Below are 18931 nucleotides of genomic sequence, written 5' to 3' on the forward strand. Positions count from 1 at the left end.
ATAATTTTTCAGGTTGTAATGTGGACATTTTGGTGTGGACGTGGTAATCTGACCTGGTTTGCTGAAGTTTTAACTTCTTGTATTGTCATTTGGTGTAGTTTTAACTTCTTGCTGCAGTTTTAACTTCTTGTAATTTGATGTGGTTTGGACATTGTAATCCCGCTTTGGACATTTTGTTTCTCCATTTGATGGTTTTTGCTGTAGTTTTAACTTTAGACTCTGCCTTGTATTGTCATTTGGCATGGCTTGTTGAATTGAATCAGGGAAATACGAGTATTGTCATTTGGCATGGCTTGTATTGTCATTCTGGCTTCAAATGATAAATCAGAGAAAGTGTATCTTCTTGTGATATGGGTTCTCCCGTAAACGAGCTTGAGCTTCGAACTCGAGCTCGAGCTCGAAAAGCTCGACTCGAGTTTTTCGCGAGCTCGAGTTCGAGCTTCGAGCTCGGCGGCTCGATTTCAAAACTCGAGCTCGAGCCTGAGCTCGAGTTTTCTACCAACACATCGAGTCGAGTTCGAGCACCTTGTAGAGCTCGAATTACCAATCGAGCGAGCTCGAACTAGCTCGATTAGGGATTCGAGTCGAGCTCGATTGTCCTATGCTCGAGCTCGACTCGGCTCGTTTAACAGCTCTATTCCTAAGGCACTAGTAAAGAAAATAAACAGCTTACTGGCTTCCTTTTTATGGTCAGGGGATGCGAAGCAGCATTTTAATGCTAAAGTCAGCTGGAAGGAACTTTGTACACCAAAGAAGGAAGGGGGTTTGGGATTATTTGATTGGCAGCTTTGGAATAAATGTCCTATATTCAAGCTGATTTGGAATATTTGTTGCAAAGAGGGATTACTTTGGGTAAAATGGGTGCATAGTTTGTCGTTGTGAAATTCTTGTTTTTGGGGAGTGAAGATTCCCGGGGATTGCTCGTCGGGATGGCGGAAAATTTTGCAGTTAAGGCCTCTTGTTCAGGATTATATTAAGATTATAGTGGGTAATGGCAGTAGTACAAGTTTCTGGTATGATAATTGGCATCCTATTGACCCATTATACCAAAAATTTTCAATTCAGCTGTTGCCTGCTTTTGGATTTACCATGCAAGAGTCGGTTGCTAAATGCTAAGCGTATTGACTCTGCACAGTGGAAATGGCCGGTGGGAAGGAGAATCAATTCAGAACTCAGGAAATTAATGCTAGCCACTCCTGAATATTTTCTTCCTTTGCCTGAGCATGAGGACCACCAGATTAGTTGCACTGCCAATGCTTCTGACATTTTTACAGTGAAATCTGTTATGGAAAAACTGAAAGAATCAGGACCTAAGGTGCAATGGTACAATATGGTGTGGGGAAATGGAAACATTCCACGCTTTCCCTCTATTCTTTGGCTATTGTGCAAGCATAGGCTTAAGACTAAGGATAGGTTGAAGCAATGGGGGGATTCAGTTGACTCTGATCAATGTGTACTTTGTAATCAGGATGCTGCAAGTATCGATCATTTACTTTTTATCTGTAGTCACTCAAGCTATTTGGCAAAAAGTGCAGCAAATGTGCCTTACAGCGGTGCTTACGCTTGGGATGAAGAATTGCCTATATCAATAAAATAGTTACGTGTGTAAGCTGTTTTCTTGCGTAGACCAATAAAATAGTTACTATTTTGCCTAAAAAATAAAGAACTTTTATTTCTTGATTGTCTTGGTGTGTAAAACATGCCTAGGTTTCCTGTGGTGTGAAAGGAACCATGCTAGTGCTGATTGTATTGGAAAAGCTGACATTTCGTTGGATTTTGATTTATCTTTTGATTGACAATTTGAAAACGCGTTACATTACGTGCTCATTTTGATGTCTAATGTAAGACCATTAAGGCAGTCACCATATTCCAGCTTTATACGTGGATGTGGAAAATGACTCCAAAGTTCAAAATCTTCCGAGCTGACTAGTTAATTAAAGAACCTTGAAAGCAAAGGACATCATGGTTTATTTTACAATATATATCAAACATGCTATTACATTTTAATGACGAGGCCTAAACTATATCTTGCAATGGCAAATCTATGCATACAACTCATCTTCTTGGTATTTCTCCTTCCAGTTTCTGCTTTGGCTCAAAATAATGGTACTGTGCCCAATAACAGTACTTTGACTGCAGGTGAAACATCCAGTTACTGGCTTTCACCTTCTGGTGAGTTTGCATTTGGATTCCAGCAACTTCAGGAGAAGGATCTTTTCTTGTTTTCCATATGGTATCACAAGATACCAGACAAAACTGTAGTTTGGTATGTTAATACAATCAACTCGGTTCCTCGTAACTCGACCGTGGTGCTTGATGGTCAAATTGGTCTTGTGCTTCGTAACCCTCAGGGCTCACAACTTTGGACTACTGATGTCAATTCTAATCAAGTTGATCATGGTTTTATGAATAATACAGGCAATTTTATACTCAAGGGGAGTGATGATAGCTGGCTGTGGGAAAGCTTCAAATTTCCTAGTGATACCATATTGCCAAATCAAGGATTGGCAATTGGCAATTCTCTTAGCTCTCGACAGTCAGCAACAAACTTCTCTCAAGGAAGATTTTATCTCCATTTTGATGGTGACGGGAATCTAGTACTTGCTACCAGAAGTGTACCAACGAATGTGTATGATGAAGTTCAGTACTACAATAGTCAGACTTCTAGTTCCACAGATGCATTGAATTCTGGTTATCAAGTTACTTTTGAGGGCACAGGCGCCATGTACATAAGGAAGGCGATCAATCAAACACAACAGCTGAATCTGGTTGCAGAATCATTACCACAAGCATCAGAATACTATCATAGGGCAACAATAGATTTTTATGGGGTTTTCACACATTATTATCATCCTAGGACTTTTACTGGCAACCCGAACTGGACAATTTTTTGGTATGTGCCGATTAATATATGTTATATTCAAGGAGAAATGGGGAGTGGAGCTTGTGGATTTAACAGCGTTTGCTACCTCGAAGATAATGGAAGACCGGCTTGCAAGTGTCCAAACGGGTATATATTGCTTGATCCAAAGGACGCGTATGGCAGCTGCATACCAAACTCTTCTCTTGGCTGTGGTGAAGTAGAGGGCTCTTCAGAAAGCCTTTTTGATTTAGAGGTGGTCAATGACATAAATTGGCCTCTGTCCGACTATGAGCGAATATATCCTTCACAAGAACCAGTTTGTAAGCAATCTTGCTTGCAGGATTGTTTCTGTGCTGTGGCCATTTTCAGTGGCAGTGGTTGCTGGAAGAAGAGGCTGCCACTTGCTAATGGGAGGGCAGAAAGCACTGGCGGTCAGTCAAAAGCTTTCATAAAATATCGCAAAAATGATGCTCCTCCAGTATGTCAAACTCTTCCCCCAGTTGGTCAAACTCTTCCTCCAGTTCTGACAGGATCAAAGCCAAAAAACCGAGGAACTGTGGTACTTGTGGGATCTCTGCTCCTTGGAAGCTCTTTCTTCGTAAATTTGGTGTTCATTGCCACTGCTTGTTTCGGTTTTTACTTCATATACCACAAAAAGAAGGTAATAACTCATCCAAATACTGATGCACTGAATACAAATTTGCTTTATTTTGCGTACAAAGAGCTTGCAGATGCTACAAATGAATTCAAGGAAGAGTTGGGCAGGGGATCTTTTGGTACTGTTTATAAAGGTGACTTGCAAATCAGATCCAAAAACACTACTTTTGCAGTGAAAAAGTTATACAGAATGGATCAAGATGCTGACAAGGAGTTTCGTGCTGAAGTGGAATCAATAGGCCAGACTAACCACAAGAATTTGGTCCGCTTGCTTGGATTCTGTGATGAAGGGCAACATCGTCTATTGGTGTATGAATATATGAGCTGTGGCACTCTCGCGAGATTGTTGTTCAATAATCCCAAACCTAGTTGGAGTATGAGGACTCAAATTGCTATTGGGATTGCAAGGGGACTGGTATACCTTCATGAAGAATGCAATACTCAAATTATTCATTGTGACATAAAGCCCCAGAATGTGCTCCTTGATGAGTATTTCAATGCTCGGATTTCTGACTTTGGATTGGCAAAACTTTTGATGATCAATCAGAGTCGAACATTTACTAGTATTCGAGGAACAAAAGGGTATGTTGCTCCCGAATGGTTCAGGAGCAACCAAATCACTGCAAAGGTTGATGTTTATAGTTTTGGTGTCTTGTTACTGGAGATCATTTCTTGCCGCAGATGTGTGGAGAACATTGAAAACCTTGGTGAAGGAGAAAACCCAATTTTAATTGACTGGGCTTGGGATTGCTTTCAAGAAGGAAGATTGGATATGTTTGTTGAAAATGATTTAGAGGCCCTAGAAGATCAAATGATGCTGGAGAGATTTCAGATGGTTGCCATGTGGTGTATCCAAGAAAACTCTTCGCTTAGGCCTAAAATGAGGAAGGTGAGCCAGATGCTTGAAGGAATTGTGGAAGTTATCGCACCCCCTTGTCCGTCTCCTTTTTCCACTACGGGATGAGTTTAGTTCGGTACTGCTTTGTGTCATTTCAATTGACGTCTGGGGAGAGTATTTTTATGCTGTTTTTACTTTCTTGGACTTTTTTTTTTTTTTTCTGCTTTTATCCAGTGTATGAGATTTTCTTAGTGGGCAAACTTCCTGTTGGGATGGTGGCAGCGCATTTATTCAAAGTAAGATGATATAATAATAAGCTTGTTTGCTTTTTGTGTATCAATTATATTGTATTGTGGGAAAATACTGTAGTAACTATCGTTATGATAACTAAACAGTTTTTGCCTGATATAACAGGTTATTTTATTTTTAGCGACCATTTAATTACCTGTTGAATCTATCCACCTAATTAGGATAATGCCTAAAAATAAGGAAGTAAGTTTCTCATCTAAAATAGTAAGTTAACCGTAATAATTAGTATTTTTTGTGTCTCAAAAGGTAAATTGGTATAAATATGAAACTTACTTTTTAAAGAGATAAATTACTATTTTATATCGCAAACATACTTTTGAGAGAGTAAGTTTAGTTCAAGTAATAGTAAGTTTTTATACACAAATAGTAATTCTTACTTATAACATAGTAAATTTGATTAATGACCAAAACTTACTAATTTATAGCACAAATGTACTATTTTGCTTAAAAAACTTATACCAAACCAATACTAGGAAGTTTATTTGAAATAACAATAAAATGTTTTATTAATGATTAAAACTTAGTACCTTAATTAGTAAGTACTCGTAATATACTTGTATAATACATGATTAATGAAACAAGTATTAGGAAGTTTATTTGAAATAATGCTAAGATTTTTTCATTAATGATTGAAACTTAGTATTATAGTTAGTAATTACTCGTAATGTAAATGTATGATACACAATTGTATGTATCATTTATAAATGTTATATGTTTTAAGCATTTTAAATATATTATGAAACCTATTTTTTTCACATGACCTTATAAAATATGTAAGAATAATTTGTCATATTATAAATTCTTAAGTATTTTTGAATTTGTGAAAGGTTAGAAAGTTTGGATTACAATAACAACAAATCTTTCGAGTTATATATAGAATTGCACTTATCTATACATCACAATTTCCATCTATTAATACCTATGAATATAATAAAATGGTAAAGTTTTAATAAATTTATTTTTTTGGGTCACAACTATAAAAATTAAAGTTATATTACAATTACAACAAATCTTTCTTTTTTTTTAAATAGACGAGAACAATTTATAGATATTAATGCTTGATAATACAAGAGTTAATTACAAAAAGGGGTAACTACCCCCATATCTTTCCTAGCTAAATCTGTTAACCATGTTGGGAAAGAAGTTTCCCATTCAATATTCCTAACCAACTTGACAGCGAGTTGTGCCATTGCATGACTACAACCATTCGTAGTCCTGGGAGCAAAGAGAACTAAGCAACTGTCAAAGCTATCCTTGAGGGCCACAATGTCTTCTAGGATTGTTTGTATCTTACAATCCTGAACATTACCCGTATTAATAGAGCTCACAACATTTTTGCAGTCTGACTGGACTTCTACTTTTGTCCATCCTGCAGCTTGAGCCATTTCCAGCGCACTCCTGATCGCTAACGCTTCCTCCGTGGTAGCCTCCCCTCTTCTTCTTCCAACAATTCCTCGGGCTTTCACTAATTCCCCACGCCAGTTCCTTGCAACTATCCCTTGACCAGTTCTAACCATTTTTGCTGAAACTGCTGCATCCGTGTTAATCCTCATGATTCCCTCCTTGGGTGGCTCCCAAGTGTGCTGAGCCAGTCTTCCCCTCTCGGATGATGCAGCTGCCCAGGGATCTATTCCATTTGCCTCATCGTATTTGATCCATTCCTGTTGAGCTTTGTCGATGATCCCTTTTGCATCCACACTTTCCAGCTGAAATGCCATCTTGTTCCTCGCTTTCCAGAGCTGCCAGAGGATATTTACTGTGAGTTTTATTCGATCCATTCCTTGCGCTTCCTTAGCTGATTCCAACACCGCATCCCACCATCTCTACACATTGCATTGTAGTTCAACGAGCCCTTCCCATCTCACAGGAGCTAACCTCCACACCATTTGAGCTTTTGGGCAAAAGAAAAATATGTGTTCAATGGGTTCGGTAGCCTCTCCACAGCAATAACAAATGTTGCTTCCTTTTCCAACTCTCTGACGTAGTGCTTCATTAGTGGCCAGCCCATTCTGTAAACACCTCCATAAAAAATGCTTCAGCTTCATCTTAATATTTAGACTCCCCACTCTTTTCCACACCGCGTGCTTCCTTACTTCCCAGCTAGTCTCTGAATCAGGTTCTAATCTACGGTTTATGGTGTCCCTTCCCCCTTTTGCAAAAACATAACCTGATTTCACTGTATAGACCCCAGCTTTACTATGGTTCCAATATAGTCTGTCCTTCCTATCATAAAGGCTTAGAGGAATACTAGTAATATGCTCTACATCAGCTGCATTAAACCAGTGCTGCAAGAGATCAGTCTTTCACCTCCCTCCCTCAATTAACTCATGGACAAACTCTATCTGGCATCCCACTTGTCTTGCTGTGGCTACTTTCCCAGCAGTTGATCCAGGTAACCACCTATCTTTCCAGATTTTTATCGCCCTTCCATCTCCCACCCTTTTGTATAACCCTTGTTGAAGGAGCTCTCCCCTCTTGTGCAAGCTTTTCCAGCACCAGGAAGCTGTGTGCGGGGGCTTTTGGTCTAACCAATCCTCATCCTTCATGTACTTAGGTTTCAGGACCTTGCTTACTAACAAATTAGGATTGGTGACAACTCTCCAAATTTGTTTTGCAAGCAAGGCCACGTTGAGAGCTTCCAAGTCTCTAAAGCCCAAACCCCCTTTCCCTTTAACCTCCGACAGCTTACTCCATCTAACCTAATGAATTTTATTTTCTGCAACCCCACCACCCCACCAGAATCTAGCTATGGTTGCACTAATGGCCTTACACAAGCCTTTAGGGAGCTTGAAGCAAGACATAATGTATGTAGGCATGGCCATAATGACTGATTTGATTAAAACCTCCTTACCCCCTGGACTAAGCAACTTATGTTTCCACCCTTGAAGTTTTCTTGTGATTACACTTTTCAGGTACCCAAAAATCTGATTCTTAGCTCTCCCAATAGTCATAGGTAAGCCTTAGTATTTACCACTAGAGACTTCTCTCATGTTGTCCAAGACCTCACTAATTTCCCTTCTAATCAAGTTGGGAGTATTTTTAGAGAAAAACATAGCTGGCTTATCAAAATTTACTACCTGTCCCGTGGCTTGACCATATATCTGAATGATCTCCTTGACCTTTTGTGCCTCCTCCTTGCTTGCTTTGCAACACAATAATGAGTCATCTGCAAAAAATAGATGTGAAACCATAGGGCTGTCCTTGCAGACTTTGATGCCAGTTAGTTGCTTTTTTCCCACAAATTTCTTGATTAAATTAGACAGCCCTTCCGTACATATAATGAACAGGTAGGGAGAAAGGGGGTTTCCTTGTCGGATTCCTCTGGAAGGTTTGACGTTGCCCACCTTTTGTCCATTTAAATTAAAGGAGTAGTGGACTGTGGAAATACATAATTCTGCCTAGGAATTTCCACTCCACTCTGTCATAGGCTTTAGACATATCAAGCTTTAATGTCATGAAGCCTACTCTACCTCTCCTCTTGTTGTTCAAAAAATGCAACATTTCATGAGCTATGATCACATTGTCTAGAATTTGTCGCCCTGGTACAAAGCAGATTGTGATGGGCTAATACAATGCTTGAGGACTTTTTTCAGTCTATTGGCCAAGATCTTAGATATAATTTTATAAATCACCGTGCAAAGACTAATGGGTCTGAAGTTAGTAAGCACAACAGGATTTTCAACTTTAGGGATTAAGGAGATAATGGTCTCATTGATGGCCGTTAAGATTTTGCTAGAATGGAAAAAGCTAGTCACAGCATTAACAACATCATTTTTGATAATATGCCTGTATGTTTGGAAGAATAAATGGGGCATACCATCAACTCCAGGAGCTTTATTAGGGAACATGGAAAAAATGGCTTGTTGAATCTCCAACTCAGTCACAGGTTTAATCAACTATGTGTTCATGAGACTGGAAATAGTGCGAGGTATGCCTAGCAACACTTCTTCAAATTTGGTAGGATCATTAGACTTGAAGAGCTCCGCATAGTGTTTGCTAATTTCAGCTTCAATTTCCTCTTCACTTGCACATCACACCCCATTTGTCTTCTGGAGTATGCTGATATTGTTCTGTTTCCTATTAGCCATGACACTTAGGTGAAAGTAAGCTGTATTCTTATCCCCCTCCTTGAGCCATCTGCTTCTTGATTTCTGGCTCCAATATAGCTCTTCATCCTTGTATGCTTTACTCAATTGTAGCTTCAAGTTTGCAAAAGCTCCTTTCTTATCCAGCTCACTCCCCTCACGTGCTACCCTTAGTTGCTCCTTTAGCTCCTCAATTTTTGCCTTTGTATTGCCTTTATTTGCCTTGTGCCATTCAATCAAAGCTACTCTACATTCCTTGATTCGTCTCACCACTCTAAACATTCTAGACCCATGTTGCTCCAGCTCCCAAGCTCTTTGGATAACAGCCACAGACTCCTCATCCTTTGCCCATCTCTAATCAAAACAGAACCTTCTTTTTATACCCCTTTGCTTCAGTTTAGTATCCACCATTAGCAGGCAGTGATCTGATGCTTCTTTCTCAATGTGTTCAACTGTAGTATTCTCATACGCTTGCACCCATCCAACACTCCCTGAACATCGATCTAGCTTCTCTTTTATCTCTCCCTCCCCTTCCCATGTGTTGCTCCATGTCCAAGGAACCCCTTTATACCCTATATCCACCAATTCGTTCCCAAAGATAAAACTATTGAACTCCCTAAAACTACCCTTTGATCTCTATTTCCCTCCCCATTTCTCCCCATTTGAGCAGATATCATTGAAGTCTCCCACTATTATCCATTTTTCCCCCCATTCCCTTTTCTTTTCCTTTATAGTCTCCCATTGTTGCACTCTTACTCTTTCCTCAGTACTTGCATATATTCCTACCAGCCACCAGTGATCATTTAACTCCTTATCTACCACCATTGCTGCAATGTACCACTCAGTACTGTGTACATCAAGCAGTTGCACCCCCTCCTTCCAAAGCAAAGCTAATTCCCCTGCTCTACCCTTGGGATTCACGACAAGGCTATGTTCAAATTTAATCCTTTTTTGTACTTGCTTCATGTACCATTCTTTGTTTTTTGTTTCACACAAAAATACTATACTAGGAGAGTGGAGGTGGAGTACCTCCTTAAGTTGGGGAATTGTCAAGGGGTCTCCTGCACCTCAACAATTCCACACTGCCACCTTCATTGTGTTGGTGGAGGCATTGCGGGGCTAGCCTCCAATTCCTCTCCATGTTGTGCATCATCTTAATCCCTTTTTAAGCACTTGTGGTGTGGACCTTGTACTGTGTCCTTTTCCATTAGATCCAAGTCATGGCATTCTTCCTGTGTTTTTCTTTTCTCTCCAATGTTGCTCTCTGTTCCCCTGTCCTTGATATCTTTCAATGGTACTCTTTTGGTGCGCAAACTCCTCCTCCACTAATTTTTCCTTCCTGGTATGCTTTCACTTACTTGGATTCGGCTCATGGCATCTATTGTGTTACTGTCCTTGCTATTCAAACTCCCCTTTCCTGACTTGTCTATCCTCTCTCTAACAACACAATCATCTAACACCATATTCTCTGGGATCTGATTTTCTTTTCTAATCAAGTCTACTCCCAGGTCCACTACCACCTTATGGGCTTCAATATTTCCCTGCACTATAGTTCCACTCCCCTCTTTTTGTTTTCCCTCACCCTTACCCTCTTTCTCTACTCGTCCTTTCAGTCCTGTACTTTCCCTCAGAATCTCTCCCCATTTTTCCTCCATTGCCAGTTTTTCCTGATCATTTCCCTTAGTCTCCTTGTCACCCCCTGCTACTTATACCACCCATGACTCCAGATCCTTCCTCAAGTATCCCCCCTATCCTGCTATTGGATCCTTTGTCTACCATTGTCAACTCTTTAGGTTTCTGACTCGCCTCTGTGTTAGACGTGAAGCATGCTTTCAAGGGGGAGGCCATTATATTTCCTGCCCTCATCCAAGCACCATACTGGCCTTCCCTACAAGACAGTCCTTCCCTTTTGTCCCCTGTACATGACTTGTCCCCATGCCCAATGATCCCACAATTGTAGTAAAAATCTGGGCATCTCTCGTACTTAAATTCCACCCATGTGTTCACTCCCTCAAGCTTTACCAACGTACCCCTCGGGAGAGGTTGTAGCATATCCACTTCAGCCATAATCTTCAGATGTCTCCCAGACTTTCCCTCCCCTGGTGGAACCAGTACCTCTCTCACCGACCTAAAAATCTTTCCTAACTTAAAGCCCACTGACTTACACAACCAATGGACTGGAAGATTCCAAATTTGTACCCATATGTGTGCAAATCTAAAATGGTGGAGCTTCCTTTCATACCTAACCTCCCATTCCTTAATCACTAGAATCTGATTATCCATAATCCACGGTCCTCCCAACAGGATTTTTTCACAGTCCTTTCCCCTTTCTAACTGGAATTGAAAAAAATTTGGACCCAGCTCAGTAACAGTTAAGTTCCTGGGATATCCCCATGCATGATTAGTAAAATTCTTAATACCCGTGAAATGTGCAACCTTTTTGCCTATCAACCTTCGCACCAGACTCTGCCTACGGTCTTGGATCCCCTCACTTATATCGTCAGATGTCGCGCCCCACTTTTTGATGGTGTGGTGTGTGAGTAGTGGAATGTGAGCGTGTGCGAAATGAAAAGTAAAAAGGCCATGGGACTTGAGAATGCGACGATTTGGCCAAGCAAAGTTCAAAAAGGGTTTTTAATGAAAAAATGGAGTCGCCACTTGGTATAGAGTTAGGGTGTACCAAGTCACCCAAAAGTGATTTTTTGGAAAGCGAAATAAACAAACCCTTTTTAGAACTTTTAGGTCTACGTAACCAAAGCGAGGGATCGGGGGTCACATTTGATAAGGGAGAAGGCAAAGGCAAAGCCTAAGGCACTCCCTTACCCTAGCAAAAGCTAGTTGCGTGACTAGCCCTTCTTTTCCTAGTTTTTCTACCCAAGGTATGTATCGCATGTTGGACGAACTATATGAATGCAAAAAACCTAGACCTAGGGGGACATGGGGGAAATTTGTCTTCAAAGGTTGAGTGGTGCCAATCACATTAATTGTGAAGCCCAATAATGATCCTTTGGAGAGGTCACACATAATCCTAAATGACGTAAAAATGAGTGGAATGCATGCCATGTGAAAATGTGAGTTTGTGTGAAGTGAGAAAAGTGATAAAAATAATAGGATGTAAGTGGAGGTGTGCAAATGTACTTACAAGGTAAGGTGAGTAAAGAATGATAATGTGAAAATAACATAAAGTGCATGTGTGCGAGTGATATGGTATAAAGTGTGAGTAGTTAAATGAAAACATCCAAAAGTAGTGTGAAGTGAGAATGTGGAAAAAGGGATAGAGTATAAAGTAGAAGTGTATAGGATAGTGAATAAATGAAATGCATGAACCCTAGAGGAATGCATCAAGACGGGAACGAGGAGTCCTAACTTTGTGACTTTAATCTTCCCTTTGATTAGAAGGAAAAACTAGCGTGCTAAGGCTATTTCGTAGCCAAACTCGCTCGTTTCCCTTATCAAAAGGGGACTCTTCAGGCAAATGTACCCTAACTAGCATGAGATGCAAGACCTAAAGTGAGGGGAAAGGGGAATCGAGGAGCATGCCAAATGATAAAACTAAGGAAAAATGCATGATATGTAGTGAACAGGCAAATAATGCATTAATGAAAAACAAAGGAAAAATCCTATTGGGTCTAGCGTTGGACTAGCCCTTTCTATGAATTCCTACTAGCATTAGACTAGTGGAAACGATAAAAGAAGCCACAACTAGCGTTGGACTAGTGTGGTGACGTACATTCATCCATTCAATTCATCCACACTATGGAAAGCAAGTAGACATACCAAACACGTAGCACGTAACATTTAGCATGCTCGACTAGATGCAAAAGCCTAATAAAATGAATAACACTTAACACGTAGGCATGCAACCAAGCTAATGAACCTATTACATTCACTAACTAAAACAAAAGGGGAAGGGGAAAATGGACCAAATTGCTCGCCACAGCCCTATCTATTACAAGCCAAGAGGTGTACACATACCCCATTAAAAGAATAACTTAAATAAAAGCAAAAGTAAATGAAATAAATGCAAGGAATTAAGGAAAGGCAAGGAAAGCGAAGTAGACATGCATATTCACATAACACGTAGGAGCACGTAGGGTCAAATGAAGTGCAAATAAGGGATAGGGTGTACCTCCCTTGAATCGATGCCCTAGCGAGGCGAAACTACTAATTTACCCTCCAAAATAATAAAAGGGTCAAGGTACCAATTTATTTGGAAAAACTAAAGAAAATGTACAAACACAAGCTCAATTGATCATAAAACCTTTAAAATTGTGACTTAAGTGCAATTTAAGCAAAGCATGGTAGCCAATTAAAGCAAACAAACAATGAAGTTGCAAAATTAGAGTTGCCAAGGACCAAATTGATGAAATTCTTCAATTGACTGGGTCATAGTAGAACGAGGGGAGACTTGGAGGGTCAAAATGCAAAACTCAGAATTTTTCCATGCATGCATACGCAGAAGATTTCTGCATTTTAAAGCTTTCTGCAGCTAGAAAACAAAGGCTGTTCCCTTTTATTTCCAAAGCTTCGGCAATACCCAGCAACAACTACATCCATTTCATCATACAAACAAGTTCATCAAACCAGAAATTATTGACCCAAATCTAGACATGACAATTTGTTTGCAAGATTAAGATGGCAAATCTGAGTTGATGACCGCCCAAGATAAGGAAAAACAACAAGACAGAATGCCGCAAGAATTTCTGCAAAGCTAGGAAGCTTTTGGCAACCCATAATGAATCAGGATTTTTAACCAAGCATCAAAGGCTTTAGATTAAACAACAGCTATCCAAAACCGCAAGCCCAAACAAGGAAACAAAAACTCAAGAAAGCTATCATGCAAATCTGGAAAATCAGAAGCTTTGCTGCAATTTTCAGCCGCGACTTGTCCAGAATTTCTAGTTTATCATGCAAACAGATTCAACAAGGAACCAGAATTCTACCTATCCATCATCAACTAAACACGCAACTTCGTAGCAGGATCGAAAACAGAAAAATGAAGCTGACCAACAAAAAATGAAAGTAAACAGCAAAAACAACGATAGAAAGAAAGAGACAAAGTGCCGCAAGCTTTTCTGCAATTTTACCCAGCCGCGACTTTTCATTTCATCAAGCAAACCAGATTCAGGTAACCAAACAACAAGCTGCTTAACTTTAAAGCTCCAAACAAACAAACAACAATGAAAGAACTGATTGCAACAAAGAAATTCTGAACAATACATTCACATAAAATGGTTTAGCAGCCCGAAAGATCAAATTTTTATCAAGATTGCTGCTAAGAGGTTTTGATCAACGGAAAAAATCTAGCCTTTCCCATAAAATCCTTGACAACGGAACCAAGAAAAGGAAGAAACAGAACAATATCCAAGATTACAGTTCATCCCTTCCTCAACAGATTTATGGAGAAGAAAAACAATCCTGACTTCAAGTAAAAATCTAAAACATAGCTTTGATGGATAGCTTGGAAATATACCTTGAAAGATGGATAGAAGCTAGTGCAGTCTGTGAAAGAACAAAGACAGCCGATGAAGAAAGTTTCCGGCAATTCCTCCTCCTCCCTGCTTTGGTTGCTGCTCCCTTTCTCTTTCGGCCGTAGCCTCTCCCTTTTCTTTTGCTCCGAATCTGTCCCAGCTTCACTCTCCACTCTCTTTCTCTCTCAGACCTCAGCCCAGATTTCTCTCCTTTGCTCTCGGTTTTTCCTTAGCCGTTCCTCAAAGAAAAACTTCCTCTCTTTTTTGTTTTCTTCTCTCCCCCCGACTCTCTCTGCCCGTCACCTTCCTTTTGGTTTCTTTCTTTTCCTTGTTGCTCCGCTCCTCTTCGATCTTCCTCAGTCTGTAGCTTCCTCACTCGAGCCTCCTCACTCCGAAAGCTCTCTCCTTTTTTCACTCCCGTTTTATCGCTTCCTTTTTTGCTTCCTATTTTCAGCCGTCATCTCTTAATCCTCTCTCTCCTTCTCCTGTTGCGGCTGCCTGCCTTTTTCTATTTATATGGGAGCCAAACCAACCCTAACACCCAGCCACTTCTTCTGTATTTGCAGCCAAGGGCTGCCCGAAGCCCTTCCTTGCAAGCTGCGAAAAACGCAGCTTGCAAGTCGCGTATCATTTTTTTTTTTTTTTTTTAAACTTAAATAACAAAATTGAAAATAATAAAAATTAAAAACAAAAACAATTTAATTAACATTAGAAACAACAAAATGCAAATCCTAACAAAATTGAAAATAATAAAAATTAAAAACAAAAACAATTTAATTAACATTAGAAACAACAAAATGCAAATCCAATTTTCCCTTTTTTTCATTTTTTCAATTTTTTCATCTTTTTTTCTTTCTTTTTTCCTTCAAGAAAACATGGAATTTAAATCAAAACAACTAAAGCATATTTTTTGAATGCTTTTCTTTTTTTCTTTTTTTTTTCTTTCGAGAGATTCTATGCTAAAAACTTACAAATAAAAATAATAAAATAAAAACTAAAAACTAAAAACTAAAAAATGAATAAAACTTAACGCGACAAATAAAAATTAAGACAAAATAGTAAATGCAAAATACGCTAAAATTTTGGTGTCTATAGTTTGCCCCTCTTTGTCTGAGTTTTGGAAAACTTGAGACAAAGAAGTAGACACCAAATACTTACCTGCATTATTCGGCTGCGAATGATTCGAACGACTGCCCTTTTTTGGAAATGAGGACTGACCTCTTTTAGCCGAAAATTTGTAAAATGCGATTGACTCAGATGAGAAAATTTAAAATCAGGAATGCGCACTAGTGGGACTGACCCACGGCTAGTGGCTGAACAAAATGAAATGCGCACTAGTGGGACTGACCCACGGCTAGTGGCGAATGCAAATGAGAGGCACACTAGTGGAACAAACCCAACGGCTAGCGGCGAATGCAAATGAAAAGCTCACTGGCGAGACTAACCTCACGCTCCAGTGGCGATGAAAATGAAAGGCACACTGGCGGGACAAACCTCACGCTCCAGTGGCTGTGAAAATGAAAGGCTCACTGGCGGGACAAACCTCACGCTCCAGTAGCGATGTAAACGAAATGCTTACTGGCGGGACAAACCCAGCTCCAGTGGCTGTGAAAATGAAAGGCTCACTGGCGGGACAAACCTCACGCTCCAGTGGCTGTGAAAATGAAAGGCTCACTGGCGGGACAAACCTCACGCTCCAGTAGCGATGTAAACGAAATGCTTACTGGCGGGACAAACCCTGCTCCAATAGCAATGAAAACGAAATGCTTACTGGCGGGACAAACCCAGCTCCAATAGCAATGAAAACGAAATGCTTACTGGCGGGACAAACCCAGCTCCACCCAGCTCCAATAGCAATGAAAATGAAATGCTTACTGGCGGGACAAACCCAGCTCCAATAGCAATGAAAATAAAATGTTGGTATGTACGAAAAAATTGTATAAGACTTGTTTGGAAAATTTCCCAAAGATTTGCCCCAGTGTGATGAATTTGGTCAATGGGATTAAACCCGAGCCTGCCAAGGTTGGCGGGATAAAACCCAGCTCCAACGTGATAAACGGTCAGCGGGATAGAACCCAGTTCTGCCGAGGTTGGCGGGATAAAACCCAGCTCCAACGTGATAAACGGTCAGCGGGATAGAACCCAGTTCTGCCGAGGTTGGCGGGATAAAACCCAGCTCCAATGTGATAAGCGGTCAGCGGGATAGAACCCAGTTCTGCCGAGGTTGGCGGGATAAAACCCAGTTCCAACGTGATAAAAGTGAAATGTTCACTGGCGGGACTGACCCACGTTCCAGCAACGGTGAAGAATGAAATGCTTACTGGCGGGACTAACCCATACTCCAGTAATTGTGTAAATGAAACGCTTACTGGCGGGACTAACCCATGCTCCAGTAATTGTGAAAAAATGAAATGCTTGACAATCGGACAGTGGGATTAAACCCGAGCCTGCCGTGATGAAACTTGATTTGATTTTTGATTTTTGATTGATGATTTTCTTTTCTTTTCGCTTTTCTTTTTGACTTTTGAGAATCTTTCCAAAAAATTAATTTGCTCCAGTATGATGGATTTCTGCAATTTGAGTCCATAGTTGATTCTGTATCGCCATGTTGTTGCACCTTTTGATCAAATTTGCTTGCAACATTTACGATCTGCCTTTGTTCACCGGAGGACTCTTTCTGACACCGGTGCAAGGTGTGATTACTTTCATCTGTGCATGCAATTTTCTACAAAAGAGAAAAAACAAAGGAAATTGCCACCATCATTTGATCCGTTCTCCTTTGAGAATCGTGTAAACATGAGTCTTTCAATGCCTTTATCAACTTCTGCTGCGGTAGCCGATTGAGTTGGATTTCTCACCCTAAGGCTTTTCCGATTTTCAAACCGACCAGGCATGTGCTTTGCCATATTGTGAAGTCCGTGTAGCTGGCTTGGCTGAATTTCAACTGTTCCCAAAAGATGACTGAATCCAAGTATGCTTTTGAAATAAACCACGGGGATTGTCATTTACCACAATTCAATGATAAAGAATGAGGTATGCAAGAAAAATTCATATGTCATGTAAAAATGAATATGCACAAGAATGCACTCATAACCATTTGTGCTTAAATTCTACAAAAATGCCATGAATGCAAGTAATTTGGTAAAAATGAGTTTCCTAAGAATGTATTTGCCAAAGAATGTTTTACAAAATGACACAGCTTTGGCCAATGGATGCATATTCGAATCTCTGAATATCCTTGTTCTGGAATTCAATATTGGCAGAGGTATGACAAAAATGAGGAGAAATCCAAATGGACCCAACCACCAGTTGTCCCTCCTTGTGCTTGCTCATTGCAGAAATCCTACCTTGGCGCCCTTTCGGGTTTTCACCAAGGTTGCCCCCACTCCTTTTCTTTTGTTTTGTTTTTGTTTTTGTTTTTCTCTTTTTCTTTTCTTTTTCTCCTTTTCTTTTGAGGTGCCCTTTCGGGTTTTCACCTAAGGAACAATGGAAAAACTCAACCATAATCGACTCAGGAGTATGAACTGAAAATTGCTGACATCAGTAAAATGCGCTTCCCTTGTAAGATTAGGCGAAGGCATTATGGACATCACTTGCCAATTGATTAGCAAAATCCCTAATAGAAATGCAGCAAGTGACGAAAGCCAGGACTTTTGGGCTTTTGTAATGAGGTTAGGTGGGGTGTTTTTCAAGAAAAGTTGAGGCTTGAAAGCAGGTCTGATGAAATGTGTGAAATAACCTGAAATTGCATCGTTTTGAAATTATCTCCAATTTTTTGAACGAAACCGAGGAAATTTTGCCCCAGTTTGATTGGATTTTTCTTTCTTTGTATTTTTCATTGCATTTTCTTCTCTTTTGCATTTTTCTTCAAAAACTAAATTTGCCCCAGTGTGGGGTTCTTTCTTCTTTTTCATCTCTCTTTCAAAATAAATTTGCCCCAGTATGGGGTTCTTTCTTTTTCCCATATCTCTTTCAAAGATAAATTTGCCCCAGTGTGAGGTTTTTCTTTTTTTCCTGATCATTTGTCAAAATGAATTTGCCCCAGTGTGGGGTTTGCAATCCTCAGGGGCTGACAAACGAAAATTATTGTTCTGATAGCTCAAAGAGGATGACTAGGGATGAAATGTTTTGATTGGAAAAGAAGATGGCCTGACTTTTGCCTCGTCCCTTGCGCGATTTCCAAAAAGAAATTTGCATAATCAAATAAAGAACTTCTTACACATGTCCGAGTTGATAGGTTGAGGGAATGTCTGTCCTTCCATCTCTGCCCAAAATGAGTACTCCTCCAGGCAATACCTTTTGAACACCCAATGAGCTTTGTCAATTTGAAGCAAATTTGCCTTCGACTTCATCTTTCATCACTTTAGTACTTTGTTCCCTTCTTCAGAAGATCGGCGGTGGACCCTTTTGTTATGAACTTAGGCCATGCGTTTTGACAACATTGGTCATAGTACATAGCATTCAACTGCTTTTCATCAATCAAAATCAATCGTTGATCATACTGCGTTAACCAATCAGCTTTCAACCTGGCCGGAAAGGGATTTTCTCAAATGAAGGGATTTTTAAATGGAGGGATTTCTCAAATGAAGGGATTTTTAAAGTGGAGGGATTTTTCAATGTATGGCTTCCTCAAAGAAAGGATTTCTCCATGAGGGGATTTTTAACGAAGGCTTTCTCAAAGAAGGGATTTCTCAATGAAGGGATTTCT

The 18931-nt window shown here is 40.0% G+C and overlaps 2 protein-coding genes across 2 annotated transcripts; both read left to right on the forward strand.

The window, feature by feature from the left end:
• Positions 1-991: 991 nt before the first annotated feature.
• LOC113691334 (uncharacterized) lies at positions 992-1597 on the forward strand. Its single transcript, XM_027209437.1, has one exon. It carries the CDS (start codon positions 992-994, stop codon positions 1595-1597), a length of 606 nt encoding a protein of 201 aa, XP_027065238.1.
• Positions 1598-2006: 409 nt separating this feature from the next.
• Positions 2007-4484, forward strand: LOC113691344 (G-type lectin S-receptor-like serine/threonine-protein kinase RLK1). The gene has a single exon (XM_027209445.2). It carries the CDS (start codon positions 2007-2009, stop codon positions 4482-4484), a length of 2478 nt encoding a protein of 825 aa, XP_027065246.1.
• Positions 4485-18931: the final 14447 nt, after the last annotated feature.

This window comes from Coffea arabica, chromosome 1e, assembly GCF_036785885.1.
Source record: "Coffea arabica cultivar ET-39 chromosome 1e, Coffea Arabica ET-39 HiFi, whole genome shotgun sequence".
In the NCBI taxonomy this organism is placed as follows: domain Eukaryota; kingdom Viridiplantae; phylum Streptophyta; class Magnoliopsida; order Gentianales; family Rubiaceae; genus Coffea; species Coffea arabica.

Bases quoted from the DNA above. Each gene is read 5' to 3' on its own strand.
- LOC113691334 (XM_027209437.1), top strand. From the start codon at position 992: ATGGCAGTAGTACAAGTTTCTGGTATGATAATTGGCATCCTATTGACC.
- LOC113691344 (XM_027209445.2), top strand. From the start codon at position 2,007: ATGACGAGGCCTAAACTATATCTTGCAATGGCAAATCTATGCATACAA.